General features: G+C 51.8%; 1 protein-coding gene across 1 annotated transcript in view; it reads left to right on the forward strand.

Moving 5' to 3' along the window:
• LOC144729745 (calpain-9-like) overlaps positions 1-17144 on the forward strand; it is a 43143-nt gene that overhangs the window by 14732 nt on the left and 11267 nt on the right. The window contains exons 4-10 of the mRNA XM_078610211.1: positions 1161-1294; positions 1870-2038; positions 8565-8648; positions 9918-10003; positions 11556-11633; positions 12596-12756; positions 13616-13788. Of these exons, the coding sequence (XP_078466337.1) occupies positions 1161-1294; positions 1870-2038; positions 8565-8648; positions 9918-10003; positions 11556-11633; positions 12596-12756; positions 13616-13788 (885 nt within the window). The remainder of the gene's footprint in view (positions 1-1160; positions 1295-1869; positions 2039-8564; positions 8649-9917; positions 10004-11555; positions 11634-12595; positions 12757-13615; positions 13789-17144) is intronic.

The following is a 17144-nucleotide window of genomic DNA, read 5'->3' on the forward strand; positions in this document are numbered from 1 at the left end:
TCTTTGAGTTTAAATTCTTATGTGAGTCTGGGTTTCTGTTAGTCTGTGGATCTCTGCAAGTCAACAATGCAATTTGGATGTGTGTGTGTGTATAGAGAGTGTAAATGCAACCACATCTTAAGAAGCTGCACAGACAGTAGGCATATTGTTGTATTGGAGAGAGAGGCAGTCGGTCATAAAAGTTGTTAATCAGTCAAAATGCTCCAATAATTGGTGCAAATAACCTATGTACTTATCTCTTCCCGTTCCTCAATGTTTTTTCAAATATTTATTTCATTGAGAGTTCGTGATAGTTTCGTCAAATTAAGAAAAATCCAGATAACATGTCGATGACAAATTGAGTTAATTCTGGCGTGAACTTAAACCATGAAATTTCATCGGCATGTCTAGCAACTTCATATTGCGTAGTAATAGTTTACTGCAGTATGTCAATCCCCTGCTGGATGAGGGCCTCCCCAAAATGTCAGTGATCGGGGTTGTTTGCTCATACTTCACCATGCTGGTCCATGCGGGTCCATCTCGTGGGAGGCACAGGTCCAGTTCAGATGTCGCTTGCCACCGATGTTAGCCACCACTGGGAATTGAACTCGGGTCGTATGGTCCACAGGGCAGCAGCAATAAGCACTGCGCAAACCCTCTCAAAAATGAGTGTACACGTCCAGGCATATGGTGAGATGTTAACTCCCTCTCCTAGTATACAGCAGGTTGTGGGTTCAATCCTGACGCCTGTCTATTTGGAGTTTGCGTGTTTTCCTTGTGGTCGCGTGTATTATTCTCTCGGTTCCTCCAATTTTTCCCTCCATATTTAGAAACGTGCGTTTCGAGTATTTGGCTGCTTTAAATTTCCACGTGATATAAAGCCATTCAGTTGAGCGATAATTTGTCGCCAGGTCACTTCTGAAAAAGAGCCATATAGTTCAATGGGCCTTACCTGGTAAAATAAAAATTGTTTAGTTTATAGTTTGGTTTAGTATGGAAACCTGAAAGTGGTTACTAAAACTGGCCATGTGCAAGCATCATCGTACCGCCAGCAGTCGTGTCCGTTGCACGGTTAGCGCTAACCACCGCTGCCGCCGCCACTCCACCCCAGTAACTGCAATTCGAGAGCGTCACGCTGCTCTGTGCCGAGCTGCGCCTTGACCGTGATCCGCCGCGTGTAGTTCTGGCAGCACGGCGAGTGGACGGACGTGGTGGTGGACGATCGCCTGCCCACGTACAAGGACCGGCTCGTCTTCCTGCACTCGGCTGACGGGCACGAGTTCTGGAGCGCCCTGCTCGAGAAGGCCTACGCCAAGTGAGTTCAACGCCACCCTCCGTCACAGTCAGGGGTGGGCTCGTGTGGCTCTCGGGGAGAGGTCGGAGATGCTGAGCCCAGTCACCACTGAGATCCTGGGTTTGACCTCTGGGTTTCAGCCGCTCCAGCCACGGTGACTAAACTGGGTGGTCGAGCGGAGTGAGTTGGTGATCCCAACCTGGTCTCCAATTATGGGATTGGACAAACTGTTCACTTAGTATGGGTAAATTATAGGTCTGCTAATTAGTCATCTATATTGATTGACTGCTATCCAATGATAGCAGTGAAAGCGGGAAAGTCTGCACCCGGTCATCACTGACTGCACAGAAAAACACAAATTGTGAACGTTGGTTTCTCTGCTGTGTGGTCGATGGCCTGGTGGTCTCTGGTCCTGCAATCAATCGCTGGGCTTTCACTGAATTTACATTTTGTGAAGGTCGTGGTGGCGGCTGTGTCGTGCAAAACACACGCGGATTTGATTTAACTTAAAGTGGTCACTGTTTTTGAGGTCGATTTTAAATCCCAGAGGCCTTCTCTGCCCTAATGCCACTGCTGCCACCGCTGCCACCACCCAGGCTGCACGGCTCGTACGAGGCCCTGAAGGGGGGCAGCACGTCAGAGGCGATGGAGGATTTCACGGGCGGCGTGGTGGAGATGTACGATACGAAGGAGGTGCCCGAGAACTTCCCTCAGCTGATGAAGAAGGCGCTGGAGCGGGGATCCATGCTCGGCTGCTCCATCGATGTGAGTTTACGGCCCAAACGGAATGAATCTTGCCGCCTCTTCATCTCTTCCTAGATTTGAAGCTTTCGTGACTGCAAGGAATCATCTTCTTAGGTTTTTTCGGTAAAGTCACGTAGAAAGTAAAATAAAATAAAAACAAAAATCACGACGTTTCGGAGGCAACACAAGTCTCCGTCATCAGGTGGGACCGTCACAGCCAGATTAGTTGTATCAAGTGAGGCAATGATTCAAGATGTAATCCCTTAAAAGCGAGTTGAGGGGGGAGGGAGAGGGAGGGGGGAGCTCATCAGACTATGGTAGCCAATGAAAGGAACGTATCGGGAGGGAGGGGGGGCGAGGCCAAAAGGGTGGGCGATGGACGTGGAAGCGCTTGCGCACAATCGCTCCATTGTGTTGGCGTGTGCAGTAATTGGCCGCTTGCGCACAAGCGCTTCCACGTCCATCGCCCACCCTTTTGGCCTCGCCCCCCCTCCCTCCCGATACGTTCCTTTCATTGGCTACCATAGTCTGATGAGCTCCCCCCTCCCTCTCCCTCCCCCCTCAACTCGCTTTTAAGGGATTACATCTTGAATCATTGCCTCACTTGATACAACTAATCTGGCTGTGACGGTCCCACCTGATGACGGAGACTTGTGTTGCCTCCGAAACGTCGTGATTTTTGTTTTTATTTTATTTTACTTTCTACGTGACTTTACCGAAAAAACCTAAGAAGACTCTTCATCTCTCTCTCTCTCTCATATTCACTGTCGCTCGCTTTCGCTCCCTCACACTCTCCTGTCTCACTCTCTCTCGCACTCACCCACTCCCTGTCTTGCTTACCCTCTCGCTCTCTCTCTCTCACACTCACCTGTCTCACTCTCTCTCGCACTCGCCCACTCCCTGTCTTGCTTACCCTCTCGTGCGCTCTCTCTCACACTCACCCACTCCCCGTCTTGCTCACTCTCTTGCACGATCCCTCTTTCTCTCTGTATACATCAAGTGTACAGGCGGTGCAACTGCAATGAGGACTATGGGCTACAAAGAAGCGTGGCGTTGGGGGGGGCAGAACATTTGCAAGGGACCCCAATTCATTAATTGCACTGGGCCCATGCCAACAACACTGTGCCACTGCGCCACTGCGCCACTGCGCCACTGCCAAACGGCTTCGAGCCACAACATTTACATGGAATGGATTGAGTTTTAAATAATGTCATGGGAAATCCTGGACGGGGCGGTGCAAACAGTACGCCTACAGTACGTGGGAGGAATCTTCTTGGTTCTTTCGGTAAAGTCACGTAGAAGGGAAGTAAGGGAGGAATTTAAATGCACTTCGCGGTCTGCCCAAGTCGAGCCTAGTTAGTTCATCCCAAGAAGCGATCAACCTTCACTGGACTCGTATAATTTTTTGTTAACTCTTTCCCCCCCCTCACCCCACCCCGTGCCCCCCGTTCCATGTGTAAAATTGCATACCAACCATTGGTATGCTGCGTCTCCATCATTGTCAAATACCTTTATAAAAAGGCACGCTATTCCAGCGATGTGCACGTGGTGTAGGTCGGTGTACGTCGGTGCGCACCACGCCCTGCCGCGCCCCGCGTGCTGCGCGCGTTTTCACGCACCACGGCAGCGACGGAGCTGACGGCTCCTCCCGCAAATGATGGCTCGGCGAAGTGGCGGCTTATCACGTGGAAATGTACAGCAGCCAAAGACTCTAAACGCGTGATGTTGATTCTAAACGTGGAGGGAAAAACCGGAGGACCCGGATAAAAATCTAAGCGACAACGAGGAGAGAGACACCGCAAACTCCAAATGTACAGCAGGCGTCGGGGAAGGGATTGAACTCACGACCTCCTGGACACCAGACGAGGGAGTAAACATCTCCCCACCGTGGCTTGGGGGCGAGGGGCGGCAGAGCAGCAGAAACCGCTGGTCGTCGGTTTTTTTTTCAAACGCATTTCCACGACGCATCGATTGATCTCGGGCGCACCGTCGATTCAACTTGAGAGAGACGATCGGGCGTGGGCAGGACGCAGCAGCGCTGGACGAGGATGATGGCTGATGGACGAGACCAGTGAAGGAATGGCAGCGAAAGGAGTGTACGTGATGAGATCAATTTTGCGTGCACGAGTGAGACGGATGGCAGCAGCACTGGTCGCGCCCAATCCAGATTGGCTCCTGAGATCTGACAATACCGCGTGCATTCGCGTCGGAGGTCGACAAATGTTTTTGTTTACCTTTGTCATCAGGCCCCATGGTGGGAAGTGCAGTCTCCAACTATCATCATCATTATCATTATCCACTCCATTTCTCGACTGGCCTCTCTATGTATGTGCTATGAACAAGGGCCATTCCCTGAAACGTCTCCTATTTTATATCTATTTTAAGGCCACACACACAGCGTTATTGACGAATGCTTTGAGGTTTTCGTGACTGCAAGGTTTCATATTTTTAGGTTTTTTCGGTAAAGTCACGTAGATACAAAATTTAAATTTAAATTAATAAAGGGTAAAATAAAAATAAAATAAAAATCACGACGTTTTGGAGGCAACACAAGCATCCGGCTTTTATTTTACTTTTATTAACTTTTATTTTTTACCTACGTGACTTTACCGAAAAAACCTAAGAATAGAAAAATGCTTTGAGGCTTTTGTTTTACATTGCATGAAAGTACAACGTTGGGGTTCACTCACCGCCGTGCGGAAGAGATAGAGGCCGAGATTAAGCGGCAGGCAGGGCTGGTCAACGAAATTCGCCTGTCGGCTCTCGATGAGCAACTTGGGCGTGTCTGCATCGACGATTCGCGCCACAACCCATTTGAACGGCAGGTCTTTGTGTGTGGTGGGGTAAAGTGTGGGTGCTCCCTTCCCACCCGCTCCAAGACGTCTGGCCAGCATGGAAGAGTAGGCCAAGTATCTCCTAGAGCTCACTTTTAGGAGGAGGCCCTTCTGTCAGCAGTGGCGTGAGCTCGACATTGCAGGACTGCACCCGTTACCCTGTACAGTGCTGTACTGTACAGCCCTTTTGTCAATCCACTGCTGGATGAGGGCCTCTCGTGGGTGCCGCTTGACCATACTTCACCACCGCTGACCAGTGCGGGTTGGGGTGAAGGTGGCGTATGAGCGCGTCACAACAATTGACTCGGCTGCACTGCGGCTCTGCTGCCCCACAAAAAACCTAGAGACCCGGCGGGGCAGCCTTTGCACAACCTGCTTGTTCCGTGAGTCGCTGTACCCGGGCCTCAAACCTGTTTGGCTTGGCGAGATCCGACCGAGATGGGGCACGTGCCTGTGTGCCCTGGGGAAGGGGGGGGGGTTGATGGTCATAGGCGTCGTCGATAGCTCGCTGAGCCGTGGTGAGTTGATGCGAGAAAATGTACGCCCACCCCGCCGACCCCACGGGGAGATAGGTTTACTATCTCCACGCTGGTGTGCACCGCGCCTGGCACGTCGAAGAGACAGAGAGAGCCGGCGCTCTCCGTCTCTTCGCTAAATTCAACGGCGACGGCCGATGGGTCTCGCGCGTGCGTTTCGGGCCGGAGTGGTCGTGCAAGAGGGCGGCCGTGGTCACCTGTCCATGTGGGCCACTGTCGTACGAATATCGGCCCTTGCTGGGCCCTCCTTGTAGGACTGGTAAGCGACTCTTCTCCTACGTCAAGGTTCTGGACACCTCACGCTGCCGCCGCCACCACATCCTGATTTGTTATGTTTTTTTCCCCATGGTTGACAGCCATGAGAAGCGGCGTAGTAAATTTCATCGTTGTACCATACTTCTGCGGTTCCGCGTCTGTGCTCCCCCGCCGCCACCGACCGTCGCTGAGCAGCACGTTGAAGAAGTGAGTGGTCGAATAGCCCTCGGTGACCTGCGTAGGGCATGGGGGAGGTATGGTTGCCACCTGTCCTGGTTTTCCCAGAACGTTCCTCTTGTTGAGGTGGGGCGGCCGTCCTGGAAAATCTGTCGGTCTTCCTGGCGGGGCGTTGGGACGCATTGAAAGTCCCGTTTTTTTTATCGTCAACGCTAATTATAATAATGATATTAATTGGGTCTTTTGGTAAAGCCACGTAGATAGAAAAATTATAATAAAAAATTATAAAATATTTCCCGCTATATGTTTTCACCCGATATCGATTGCTTGTGTTGCGATCGAAATGTCGTGATATTTTATTATTTTTTATCATTATTTTTCGATCCACGTGGCTTTACCGAAAGACCCAAAGAATATGAGTTCCTGCAAGTCACGAAAGCTTTAAGTCAAGATATAATAATGATGATAAGCACGTAACTTTACATCTCTACGAGTTATGCCAGGCGTTCGTTTCCCTTCCCATAACGTGCCGGATTTGACATTGTACCTCCCGAGGTGGCAACCCGAGCTAGCACTTGCGCCCATCACAAAATGAGGTTACGCGTGAGCAGTGAAGGGAGGCGGTGGTAAGGGAGGCGGTGGTAAGGAAGGGCTCTAAGCAGGACGAACAAGAATGCAGCGCTAAATTGCTTGGGTGCGGCACAGTATCACACCCTGTGAGCCCTCCCGGCAGTTTTCTAAAAATACCGAAGGAGCAGCAGAAATATGACATTTCAATTATGGACGAAAGTTGATGTAAAATAATATTCTAGGTTTGCTTGTGGTTAATGACTAATGTGGGACCTAATCAATACTTGTGCGTGCGTGTGTGGCTCTGTGGTGGTGTCCACCCACCCTCTCGTGTGCCATTCCGGCCTTCATCGGTGCTAGCAAACAGCACTTGCCCCAACAGTACGTTCAAGGCTACACGGGGGGTAATTGTTTTCGGTGTGAGGAGCGGTGGCGCAGCGGTTAGCGTACCGCACTACGAATTCGGCGACCCAGTTCGATTAACGCTTACGGCCAATACCAACGATGATGACCTGAACCAGTCCTGGGTAGTACTACAAATGCTACGGGCCCCGCACTTTTAAGGCCCCGTGCTAAACGCTTTCAAGCTATCAATTCTGGTTCAATTAATCTGCACTTGCTCTATTAATATGGTACTATACTGCCTTCAACTTGTATGAACGACTTGGTGTTTAAGGTTAGCGATTTGTCGTATTATCAAGCTGTATAGCAAATGAATAAATACTTGTGCTTTTTTTAGGGCCCCTTCATAACAAATGCTACAGGCCCCTAGCTTAATCCGGCACTGGTCCTGGGCCTCGCCTAGGTCGACTCAGCCTCAAATGAGCACGTGGTGCGGTGTGTAGACATCAGCACTGGGGAGACGAAGGCGGCCGGGCGTGGTGTTGGCCACCCCCATCCCGTTGTGCGCGTGCACCACGGGATGGCCCGTGTGCGTGTCATCATCCTCGGTGGATGGTGGAGTGACTCTCACCCAAAAACCAGACCCTCTGGTGGAACTCGTCCCGCCGGTCCCGCGGTGTGTCCACGTGTCCTTCCGCCTTTCCCTCGGGGGTGAAATCGCATGACAGTGGGCGGTGAGTGGCATCCGAGCGAACGCATTTAAGGAGGCAAATGAACTCGATTTGCTACAATTGAGGCCATTGTCTCGTTTGTTGGGCCCACTGTGTGTTACGTTTTTCCTATCTCGCGGCAGTGTTGATGATGAAAAGCGATTCAATCGATCAGTCTTTATTTTACGTGCCAATATCGCCCTCGGTAAAGTCGACAGCGGTGCGCATGACAACAAGGAATGAGAAAAAGAAACCCGCCACGACCTCGGCGGCGAACACATTCGCTGTTTGTTGTCTGTGTGGGTTCTCCACAACCCTAACAGAGTCCCGCGATGTTGTGGAATTCTATTACAGGTGCCCCTCGATTCTGTGCGGGTTCGGTTTGTTGAGATTTCACGCCGTATATTGCGCCTCGCCTATTTCTACCCAAAATTCGCTATATGCGGTTTGAATTCACTCTACATGTGGCTATGCGGTCGGACGCGGGGGAACATTGTGTGTGCAGTGTGTGCTGTGTGTACCGTGTGTACTGCGCTGTGTACTGTGCTGTGTGTACCGTGTGTACTGTATGCGCTACTCGGCAGGCAGCTGCCTCCACGTGCGATTTCGCTTTGTCCGCCACTTTTTTTTGTCCGGAATGCATCTACTACTCCCCGCATGAAGCGAGGGGAAACTTGAATATTTGAACATGACCGACGTGCAATTCACGTCCGTGCCTATGCACATTAATACGTGTGCCCTGATGTCTAAAGTGTCCGTGAGCACGTGTACTTATGGTCGAAGTGTCTGTTTAATCGCGTGCACGTGCTTGCACAGTCGACGGCAAATTGGTTCCACGAAAACGGCCGCTAAGTGATTTTGGTCGTTAAGCGAGTATAGGAAATGAAAGTTAATGCTTGAAAGTTACGCCGATTTTCGCCCAAAAAACGCGGCCACCTCCGTGACCTTGCATCGAGATTGCCCACGGGCGCTCGCTGTCCTGCGTGTGCGCCCGGGCACAATGCTCGCGTCCTGTGCTCAGAGCTCGGCATCCACGCACACTCGCCGTTGATCTCGCCCCAGACCATCATAGCCCTTTAATCACCTCTATCCTGTACCCCCCCCCCCGCTGCGCGTGCCGCAGGTAACGAGCAGCGCCGAGTCCGAGGCTCGAACCACCACGGGCCTGGTGAAGGGCCACGCCTACTCCATCACCGGCTTCGACGAGGTGAGAGTCCATCGCCACCTCGCCCTGCCGCTCCTCTCGTAGCGCTTGCCACGTAAGCCGTCTTTCTGTCTAGGGTGCCGCGGTGGCGAGATGTTAACTCCACCGCCCAGTATACAGGAGGTTGTGTGTTCGATCCCGATTCCGACGCTGACGATGCCGGTATACGTGGAGTTTGCATGTCCTTTCTCCCCGTGGTCGTGTGGATTTTTCTCCGGGTCCTCTGCTTTTTTCCTCTACGTATAGAATCAATGTGTTTTTGACTGCTGTAAATTTCCACGCAGTAAGCTTCGAGCTATCGTTTGTGGCCAACTCGCTTATGAAAAAGAGCTATATTGGTAGAATAACGTGGTGGATTCACGCACCGCGCTACAAATCCGGCGCGACCCGAGTTCGCTTCCCAGACGGGGCTCGCAAAATGCGGGTTCCCCTGGCAATGATCCACTTTGCCCCATTATCCTTCCCGTGATCAATAAGATCAATACCAATTTGTCGGAAGTCGGCATTAATATTAATTAGCTGTGATAACCTTTACCCAGAACACCCTCACCAGCAACATCCTGATCGAGTCTCAAGACTGTTTTTTGGGGGGGGCGGGGGAGTGGGGAGTGGGGGGCGGGGGAGTGGGGGCAGGGGGGCAGGGGAGTGAGGGGCGGGGGAGTGTTGGGCGGGGGAGTGGGGGCGGGAGAGTGGGGGGCGGGAGAGTGGGGGGCGGGGGAGTGAGGGGCGGGAGAGTGAGGGGCGGGAGAGTGGGGGGCGGGAGAGTGGGGGGCGGGAGAGTGGGGGGCGGGAGAGTGGGGGGCGGGAGAGTGGGGGGCGGGGGAGTGAGGGGCGGGAGAGTGGGGGGGCGGGAGAGTGGGGGGCGGGAGAGTGGGGGGCGGGGGAGTGAGGGGCGGGAGAGTGAGGGGCGGGAGAGTGGGGGGCGGGAGAGTGGGGGGCGGGAGAGTGGGGGGCGGGGGAGTGAGGGGCGGGAGAGTGGGGGGGCGGGAGAGTGGGGGGTAGGGGAGTGGGGGGCGGGGGAGTGAGTCATGAATTCTGGTGCTTCAACAATTCCACTTGAGTGTTTAGATTGGCATGTGGGAGGAGACAATCGCTCGCTTGGGGGGTTTTGCCAGGAGGGACCCCGAGCAAGGGGGTCCCGATGACAACCTCTTACGGGCGTCGATCACCCATCCAAGCGCTGTTCACGCTCAAAGATGCTTGGTTTTTGCGAGACCTGCCGAGAACCGACGTGGTACTATGGACACTTACCTTTGCCGTGTCCGCCACCAGGTGGAGGTCAGAGGTCACAAGATCCAGCTGGTGCGGGTTCGCAACCCGTGGGGCCAGGTGGAGTGGAACGGCGCTTGGAGCGATGGGTGAGTTGCACCTGTAACTGACTTTCCCAAAGGTAAAGATAAAGGTGCAGCCCTGCAATTTCTTGTTTACGCCCCCCGCTGGCAGATGGGTGTCCGCAAGAGGGAGCTCTCGAGCGAGCCACTGTAGAAGGTGTTTTGGCCTACTCACATGCTGGACAGTCGTATTGAAAGAGGTGGCAGTACCCACACTTGTCCCCATCGCATGTACCCTGCTAATTGAGTAACTATGGTGAACCCAAATGGGGGGAGAATTAAGAAACTTGCACCATAGGTTCTGCTGCCGCGCACGGAGATCGGATCGAACCGGCGACGTCAGCATTGCAAGTCCAGCGTGCTAAGCACCGTACCACGGCAGCATTGCCTATAGACTTAGTCTGTAAAGGCTAAATGGGGCATCTTTGTCTTGGAGTGTGGCTGGCCATCCGTACTCACGTGTGAGCAACTGCTCCCTCTGGTGCCGGGCGAACACGGTTAAACCGGCGATCACTACCCCCTGCTGAAGGCATCGCCGCCAATGCCGAGAGCATCGGTGCCGTTTAACGGTTGGCACACTGCTTCAACTGCCGTACCGGGAGATCAAGTCCAGCGTGCTAACCATTGCACGGGGGCCACATCCCTCGATGAACTCTGCGGTGCTTGAAAGTTTTGATTGGCAACCAGCCTTTTAACGTTGAACTTCTTTTGCACTGTACGTAGCCAACCGTGCTAATCGTAGGTGCGGGGGGAAGGGCAGCAAATTAAACACAAAAAGCGGCTCTAAATAAATGAGTTTTCACTATAGATTTAAAAGTGCGTAGCGCCAGTGGCTTCCGATATCGGAAGGAGGAGCGTTCCAGACGGCCGTAGAAGCGCATCCTGAAAGCGCGCGATGCCGTGACCGTCCTTGTTCGTTGGCCTAGCCAAAATCCACTGTGAGGACCCCCCAAGTCGACCTCGGGGATCTGCGTGTGTGTGGGAGAGAGGCTTACGATGGCCGGTTTAACGTGTGGTGAGCAGTGGTCCAACGGTTTGCGCGCTACGCTACGAACCCAGCCAGCCGAGTTCGATTCTCGCTCGCGGTGAACACTAGTGATGATTATCTGAACCGGTCCTGAGGCTCCCCTAGGTCGACTCAGCCTCAAATCATTACCTGGTGCATTGTGTGAACATCGCCATTGGAGAGACAAAGGTGGCTGGGCGTAGTTCTGGCCACCCACCTACTCGTGTGCCGTACCGGCCTTCATAGGCGCTGCTCACTAACAGCACTTTCCCCAAAGGTCTATTAAGGCTATACGGGGGATCTTTGTCTTGGATGGGCTTGCCACCTGTCCGAGTTTAACTGGCATCTGTCTTTGGGTGACAGTAATCTATTCGTGCTGACATTGGGTGCCGGCACGGTGGTTGAACTTTATTCCCATTGTGGACTGCACGTTTTTTGATAACGTGCCGACTGGCGCACATCAAAAATCCGGGTTTGGTTAGCTACCCGGGTTTGAGATGACGCGTGTGCGCCTCCCCAACCACCTCGAGTCACAACGGCGTGCCCATTCCTCCGCTGCCCTCCTCCCGCCAGGGGCCCCGAGTGGAAGCAGGTCTCCGCCAAAGAGAGGACGCGACTGCAGCACCAGCAGAAGGACGACGGGGAGTTCTGGTGGGTGGAGCCGTGCACAACCACGCGGGAAGAGAAACAAAAACACGCAGAGCACTCGGAGCACAATTTGGTCAATCCACTGCTGGATGATGATGATGATGATGGCTTCCACACGCTACCTGGGTCACGGGTGGTTATCGGATCATACTTCATAAAATGTTTTAGGTGAAGGAATTTTGAGGCAGTCAAGTGACTATACTTGCCACCATGGGTGCCACGGTGGCGAGATGTTAACTACCTTGCCTGGTATACAGGCGGTCGTGGGTTCGATCCCGACCCTGATGCCTGCTGTATATTTGGTGTTTGCATGTTCTTCTTGTGGTCGCGTGGATTTGTCTCCGGGTCCTCTGGTTTTTCCCTCCACGTTTCCAATCGACATGCGTTTTAGAGTATTTGTCCACTATAAATGTTCACGCGATGATAAACCATTTCGTCGAGCTATTATTTGTGACCAGGTCCCTTCTGAAAAAGTGCTATATCGCTCAGCGGGCCTTAGCTGGTACAATAAAAATTACTTAGTGAGGAATACTTCAGAACCTACTCCAACAACAGTTGGCTGAAAGCCAGATTCGAAGCCAGCTTCTTCAACGGTGCCAGTTCGGCGTTTCCACCTGCCGTACTTGTTGAACTTCTTCTCTCGCACCGTACGTAGCCAGCCGTGCTAACTGCCTGACGATACCGCGCACAGCCTCCGATATGGACAAAACGAACCTCGATTCGTAGCGAAATAAAATGATCCCCGGACCCACAGAGGGGGGGGGGGGGGGGGGGGAAACAACCCCTCCGACCGCGGCAAACCTTGTCTACGTACGTATGTTGAACTTCTTACGCACCGTACGTAGCCAACCGTGCTAATCGGAGGTGCGGGGGCGGTGGGGGAAGGACAACAAACTAAACACAACAACAAGCAGTTGAGTTTGTCGTCCTTCCCCCCCCCCCCCCGCGCGTCGCCGTTGCCACAGGATGTCCTACAGGGACTTCATCGCGAACTTCCACAAGGTGGAGGTGTGCAACCTCACCCCGGACGCGCTGGACGACGACACGCCAGGCAACTGGACCGTGTCCACGCACGAGGGCCGCTGGCTCAACGGCTGCACGGCCGGAGGCTGCCGCAACTTTCCCGGTACCGTCGGTGGTGGCGGTGGTGGTGGTGGTGGCGGTGGTGGCGGTGGTCGCTATATGGAGACTGCCGAGGGCAGTGCACCGCGTTGAAACGGCCCTGCCGGGCCTCGCTCGTTCGGTCGTTCATCATCGTCGTAGTTCATCAGCCACGTGGTCAGCCCACCACCAGCGTGAAAGCCTCGCCAAGCGGCGGTGATCTCTCTCGAGCGAGCGGGCGGGCGGGCGAGCGAGCGAGCGGGCGGGCGGGCGGATGGGCGGGTGAGCGAGCGGGCGGGTGAGCGAGCGGGCGGGTGAGCGAGCGGGCGGGTGAGCGAGCGAGCAAGTGGGTGAGCGGGCGGGTGAGCGAGCGGGCGAGCCCCGTGATGGGATTTTTCAAACGTAGCTCGAGCAAGGGCGTAGACGAGAATATCCGATTCAGTCAAGCCCGAGAGCTTCCGAGATCAGAATCCGATTTATTTATTCATCCTGGAGAAATCTGATGAGTAAATGAAGCTCTTTTTTCACAGATGTCCAGTAGGGGCAGGTCAGAAAGTTGCAACAACAAACAATTAAAAAAACGATAGGAGTGCAAAGTAGAGGAAAGGTAAGCCTCCCCTGTACCTCTCCTCCCATGATTGTAACAAGGGGACAGGTCAGCTAAATAAATCAAACTAAACAATTTTTTATATTACCAGGAAAAGCCCACCGAGCTACGAGTTCTTTTCTTTTTCAGACCTTCCTAACGACCTCTCGGACTGCACATCTCGGTGTGCCAACCGTCGCGGCACCACGCACGACACCTTTTTACTCGCCTGTCACCCCTCGCCCATTTAACCCTTCCTCTCCCCCCCCGCCCCCCCCCCGGACACGTGGCACCAAAGATACGTTCTGGACGAACCCGCAGTTCCGTCTGAAGCTGGAGGAGGAGGACGACGACCCCGACGCGAAGGGGCAGAAGGGCTGCTCCTTCATTGTGTCGGTGCTGCAGAAGAACCGCCGGCACCAGCGCAAGCTCGGCGCACAGATCTACACCATCGGCTTCGCCATCTACCAGGTGCGGTACCGCAAACGATCGCCGCCCGCGCCGACCTATCACGGTGGGGTGGGGGCTAGTGGGGGGAGAGGGGTGGAGGGCAGCCACCGTGGGCAGGCTTTTCGTGGGCCTACGGACACCGCCAGAATGGTCGAGACACGACAAAGGGACACGAAGAGACGCAGGCGACATTTTTGTTTTCCTGTCCCTCACCTGTCCTGTTATTATCTGCGAAAGTTCCGGTTTCCTCTGGTTTCTTCCCACGCGAATTGGCGAAATATCCCAATGTAGGACGACAGAGCTTGAGCGGGAGGAGGTTGGCACCGGCTCGGGCTGCCTCTGCTCTTCGTCTGTGGTGTCCCACGCCTCGGTGCAAAATTGGCGCGCGTTGCAAAGTGTACGGCGTTTTGAGATGCAGTTTGTCATGAGCGACGCTATGTGTGTATATATCTCTCTCTCTAGAAAAAAAAACATGAATTAGACAACCAGTGCTACAGAACTTTAAAGACACGTGCTCATGTTTTCCGAATCACTTGACTTTTCTTTACAGCTGCGGCTGCGCAGTGAGCTCACTACGGTAGTTTGCAAGTGCTAAGAATTTATATATTTTATTATTATTAATATTGATCGTACATTTAAATTTGCATTGGCCATGGATGCCCTGCTAAAGCTGCCAGCGAAGGTGAGTTTCGGGTTGCATGGTGCATGGACCGACCTTCCCTGCATGGTGAACCCTGCATGGTTGCATCAAGCCCGGCCTCTAATGTTGGGCCGATCGGTGCCAGCTACCCAGAACTCAACGGAACGAGGGCCCATCAACAAATGCATGAGTACGATGGCAGAGCAAAACAGACGAGTAGGTGAGCAACGTAGAAACGATGTTGGAGGTAGGTGCTGTACATTTCCACGTGATATGCCTCTTTGTTGAGCTATCATTTGTGGCCATGTCGTGTTTGAAAATGAAGCTATTAACTCAGTGGGATTGCCCTGGTAAGAAAATAATAGTTTCGTTTTTTATTTGTATATCTTTTTTAAAGTGATTTGTGCACCTTTCTTATACTTTGCACTCCTATCGTGCTTTTGTATTGATTGTATTGATTATAATCAATACAACAGTAATAATTATTGTTGTTGCGTTCTGACCCGCCCCCTACTGGACATCTGTAAAAAAATATTTTTTACAGTTCATCAGATGCCTCCAGTATCAATAAATATTCTGCTTCTGAAGTTCAACGACCTTCATTTCCATCATGGTCGTAGAACGCAGTGCCCAAAGGCCTAAAACGTCAAGCGGAGCAGCAACATGTAGCAGGTAGAATATCATGGGACCCTTTTTGCCTTTATCAAAGTATGAAAATAAGAATAGGTTTAATACTCTTTGGTTCTTTCGGTAAAGTCACGTAGGTATAAAATATAAAATAAATTAAAATTAAATAAATTATTTTCTATTTTCTACCTACGTGACTTTACCGAAAGAACCAAAGAGTATGGATCCCTGCAGTCACGAAAATTTTAAATCTAGAAAGAATAGGTTTTACCCTTTCTGGCAATAAAACCAGGTGTTAAGGTGGTTAAATTTCGATTTAAAGCTTTTGTGACTGCAGGGATTCATCTTCTTGGTTCTTTCGGTAAAGTCACGTAGAAGGGAAATAATAAAATAATATAAATAAAACATAATAAAATAAAATTCTCACGACGTTTCGGCCACAACGCAAGCAGCCGTTGTCAGGTGGAGAACAGGTCTGTCAGAAAGCCAGCGTCCTAAATGTCTTTCCGACGGCTGCTTGCGTTGTGGCCGAAACGTCGTGAGAATTTTATTTTATTATATTTTATTTTTATTATTTCCCTTCTACGTGACTTTACCGAAAGAACCAAGAAGAAGAGGTGTTGAGGTGTTCACACACACCCCGAGCAGCAGATAGCAGCTCACTCCGAGCTACAAATGCCCTGACAGGTGCATTGTCCTTGTGCTGTTCGCCTTTTGGCATCCTCTGGTCTGACACTGGTGGTGAGACTAGGCCATAAAGAAGGCTGCTGTTTCAAGTGTAGGCCTATCCGTTTCAAAGACAATGCATATGCTGTATTATCAGAGCATGTTTTGTTTGCATGTTCACCACGAGTACGCGTGATTCATGCGGATTTGATTCCTTGAAAAAGCTATCTTTTTGGTGTTATTGCCAGAAAGGGTAAAATCTCTTCGTATTTTTCACACTTAGAAGGTGTAAGTTAACATGTTGCTGGATATTGAGCAAGGTTATTTATTATAAGAACTCGGGGGGAGAGGGGGGCAAGATGTTGGGAGAGAATTCCAAAGTGGAGCAGTGCAAGGCAAGAAGCAGAGGGAAAAAGTGTTGTGACCTGCAGTGTGGTGGTACGTAGCCAACTGATCATCACACAGCTGGCTACGTATGGTGCAAAAGAAGTTCTACAAACATACAAACGGTCTGGTACACGAGTCTTCAACATGGGTAGAGGAATCAAAGTTTGAAGTTCCAAGGAACAGGAACCATGGTAGTAGCGATCGGAGAATGATCAGGAGGCGACTGATCACTGGTGAAATTGGTGAGCGCTGATTCAATCGACCGACCTGACTGCTTTTTTGTCAAAATCCTACCAAGTACGGCGATGTAGTTACTGGGCGGTCGTACCCCAGGCACGAGATACATTGCTACAACATTGAGCTGGTGGGCTGGCAAAGTTGTTAATTTCCTTACCCCCCCCACCCCCCCGTTCTGCATCGGTCTACTCTGGAATCTCCAGCTATTTCCTACACCGTGCAATTGGTGAACTTGAAGCGTGGGATTTTCGCAGCCGATATAACGATTACGCAATATATTTTTTTTGGCGAAGGGTTATTTTGGTTTGTGGTTTTTTTTCTCCCAGAAGTATTTTATCGTAAGTAAAAAAAAGCCAGGGGAAGGTGCGGCGAACGGCCAGGCAGGCTTGGGTGGGGGAACACGGGGGGGAGGGGGGGGGGGTAAAGCGTCACGGAGTAACACCAACAATTGGCGGAGGGTCTTAACGACACAAATTTGGTGAGATCTTCACGTGGCCCTAACCCAAAAGTCAACGTACGATTCAATGGAAGTGGGGTTGTTGGCTAAACTAAACTAAACTCTTTATATTACCAACTAAGGCCCACTGAGCTATATAGCTATTTTTCATAAGCGACCTGGCCAAAAATGATAGATCAACCAAGCGGCTTATTACGTGGAAATTTAAAACAGCCAAATATTCTAAACGCCTGATGTTGATTCTAAATGTGGAGGGAAAAACCGGAGGACCCGGAGAAAAATCCACGTGGCCACGAGGAGAAGATGCAAACTCCAAATATACAGCAGGCATCGGGTTTCGGGATCGAACCCACATTCTGATGT

Source organism: Lampetra planeri, chromosome 33 (assembly GCF_965212315.1).
Source record: "Lampetra planeri chromosome 33, kcLamPlan1.2.h2, whole genome shotgun sequence".
NCBI lineage: Eukaryota > Metazoa > Chordata > Hyperoartia > Petromyzontiformes > Petromyzontidae > Lampetra > Lampetra planeri.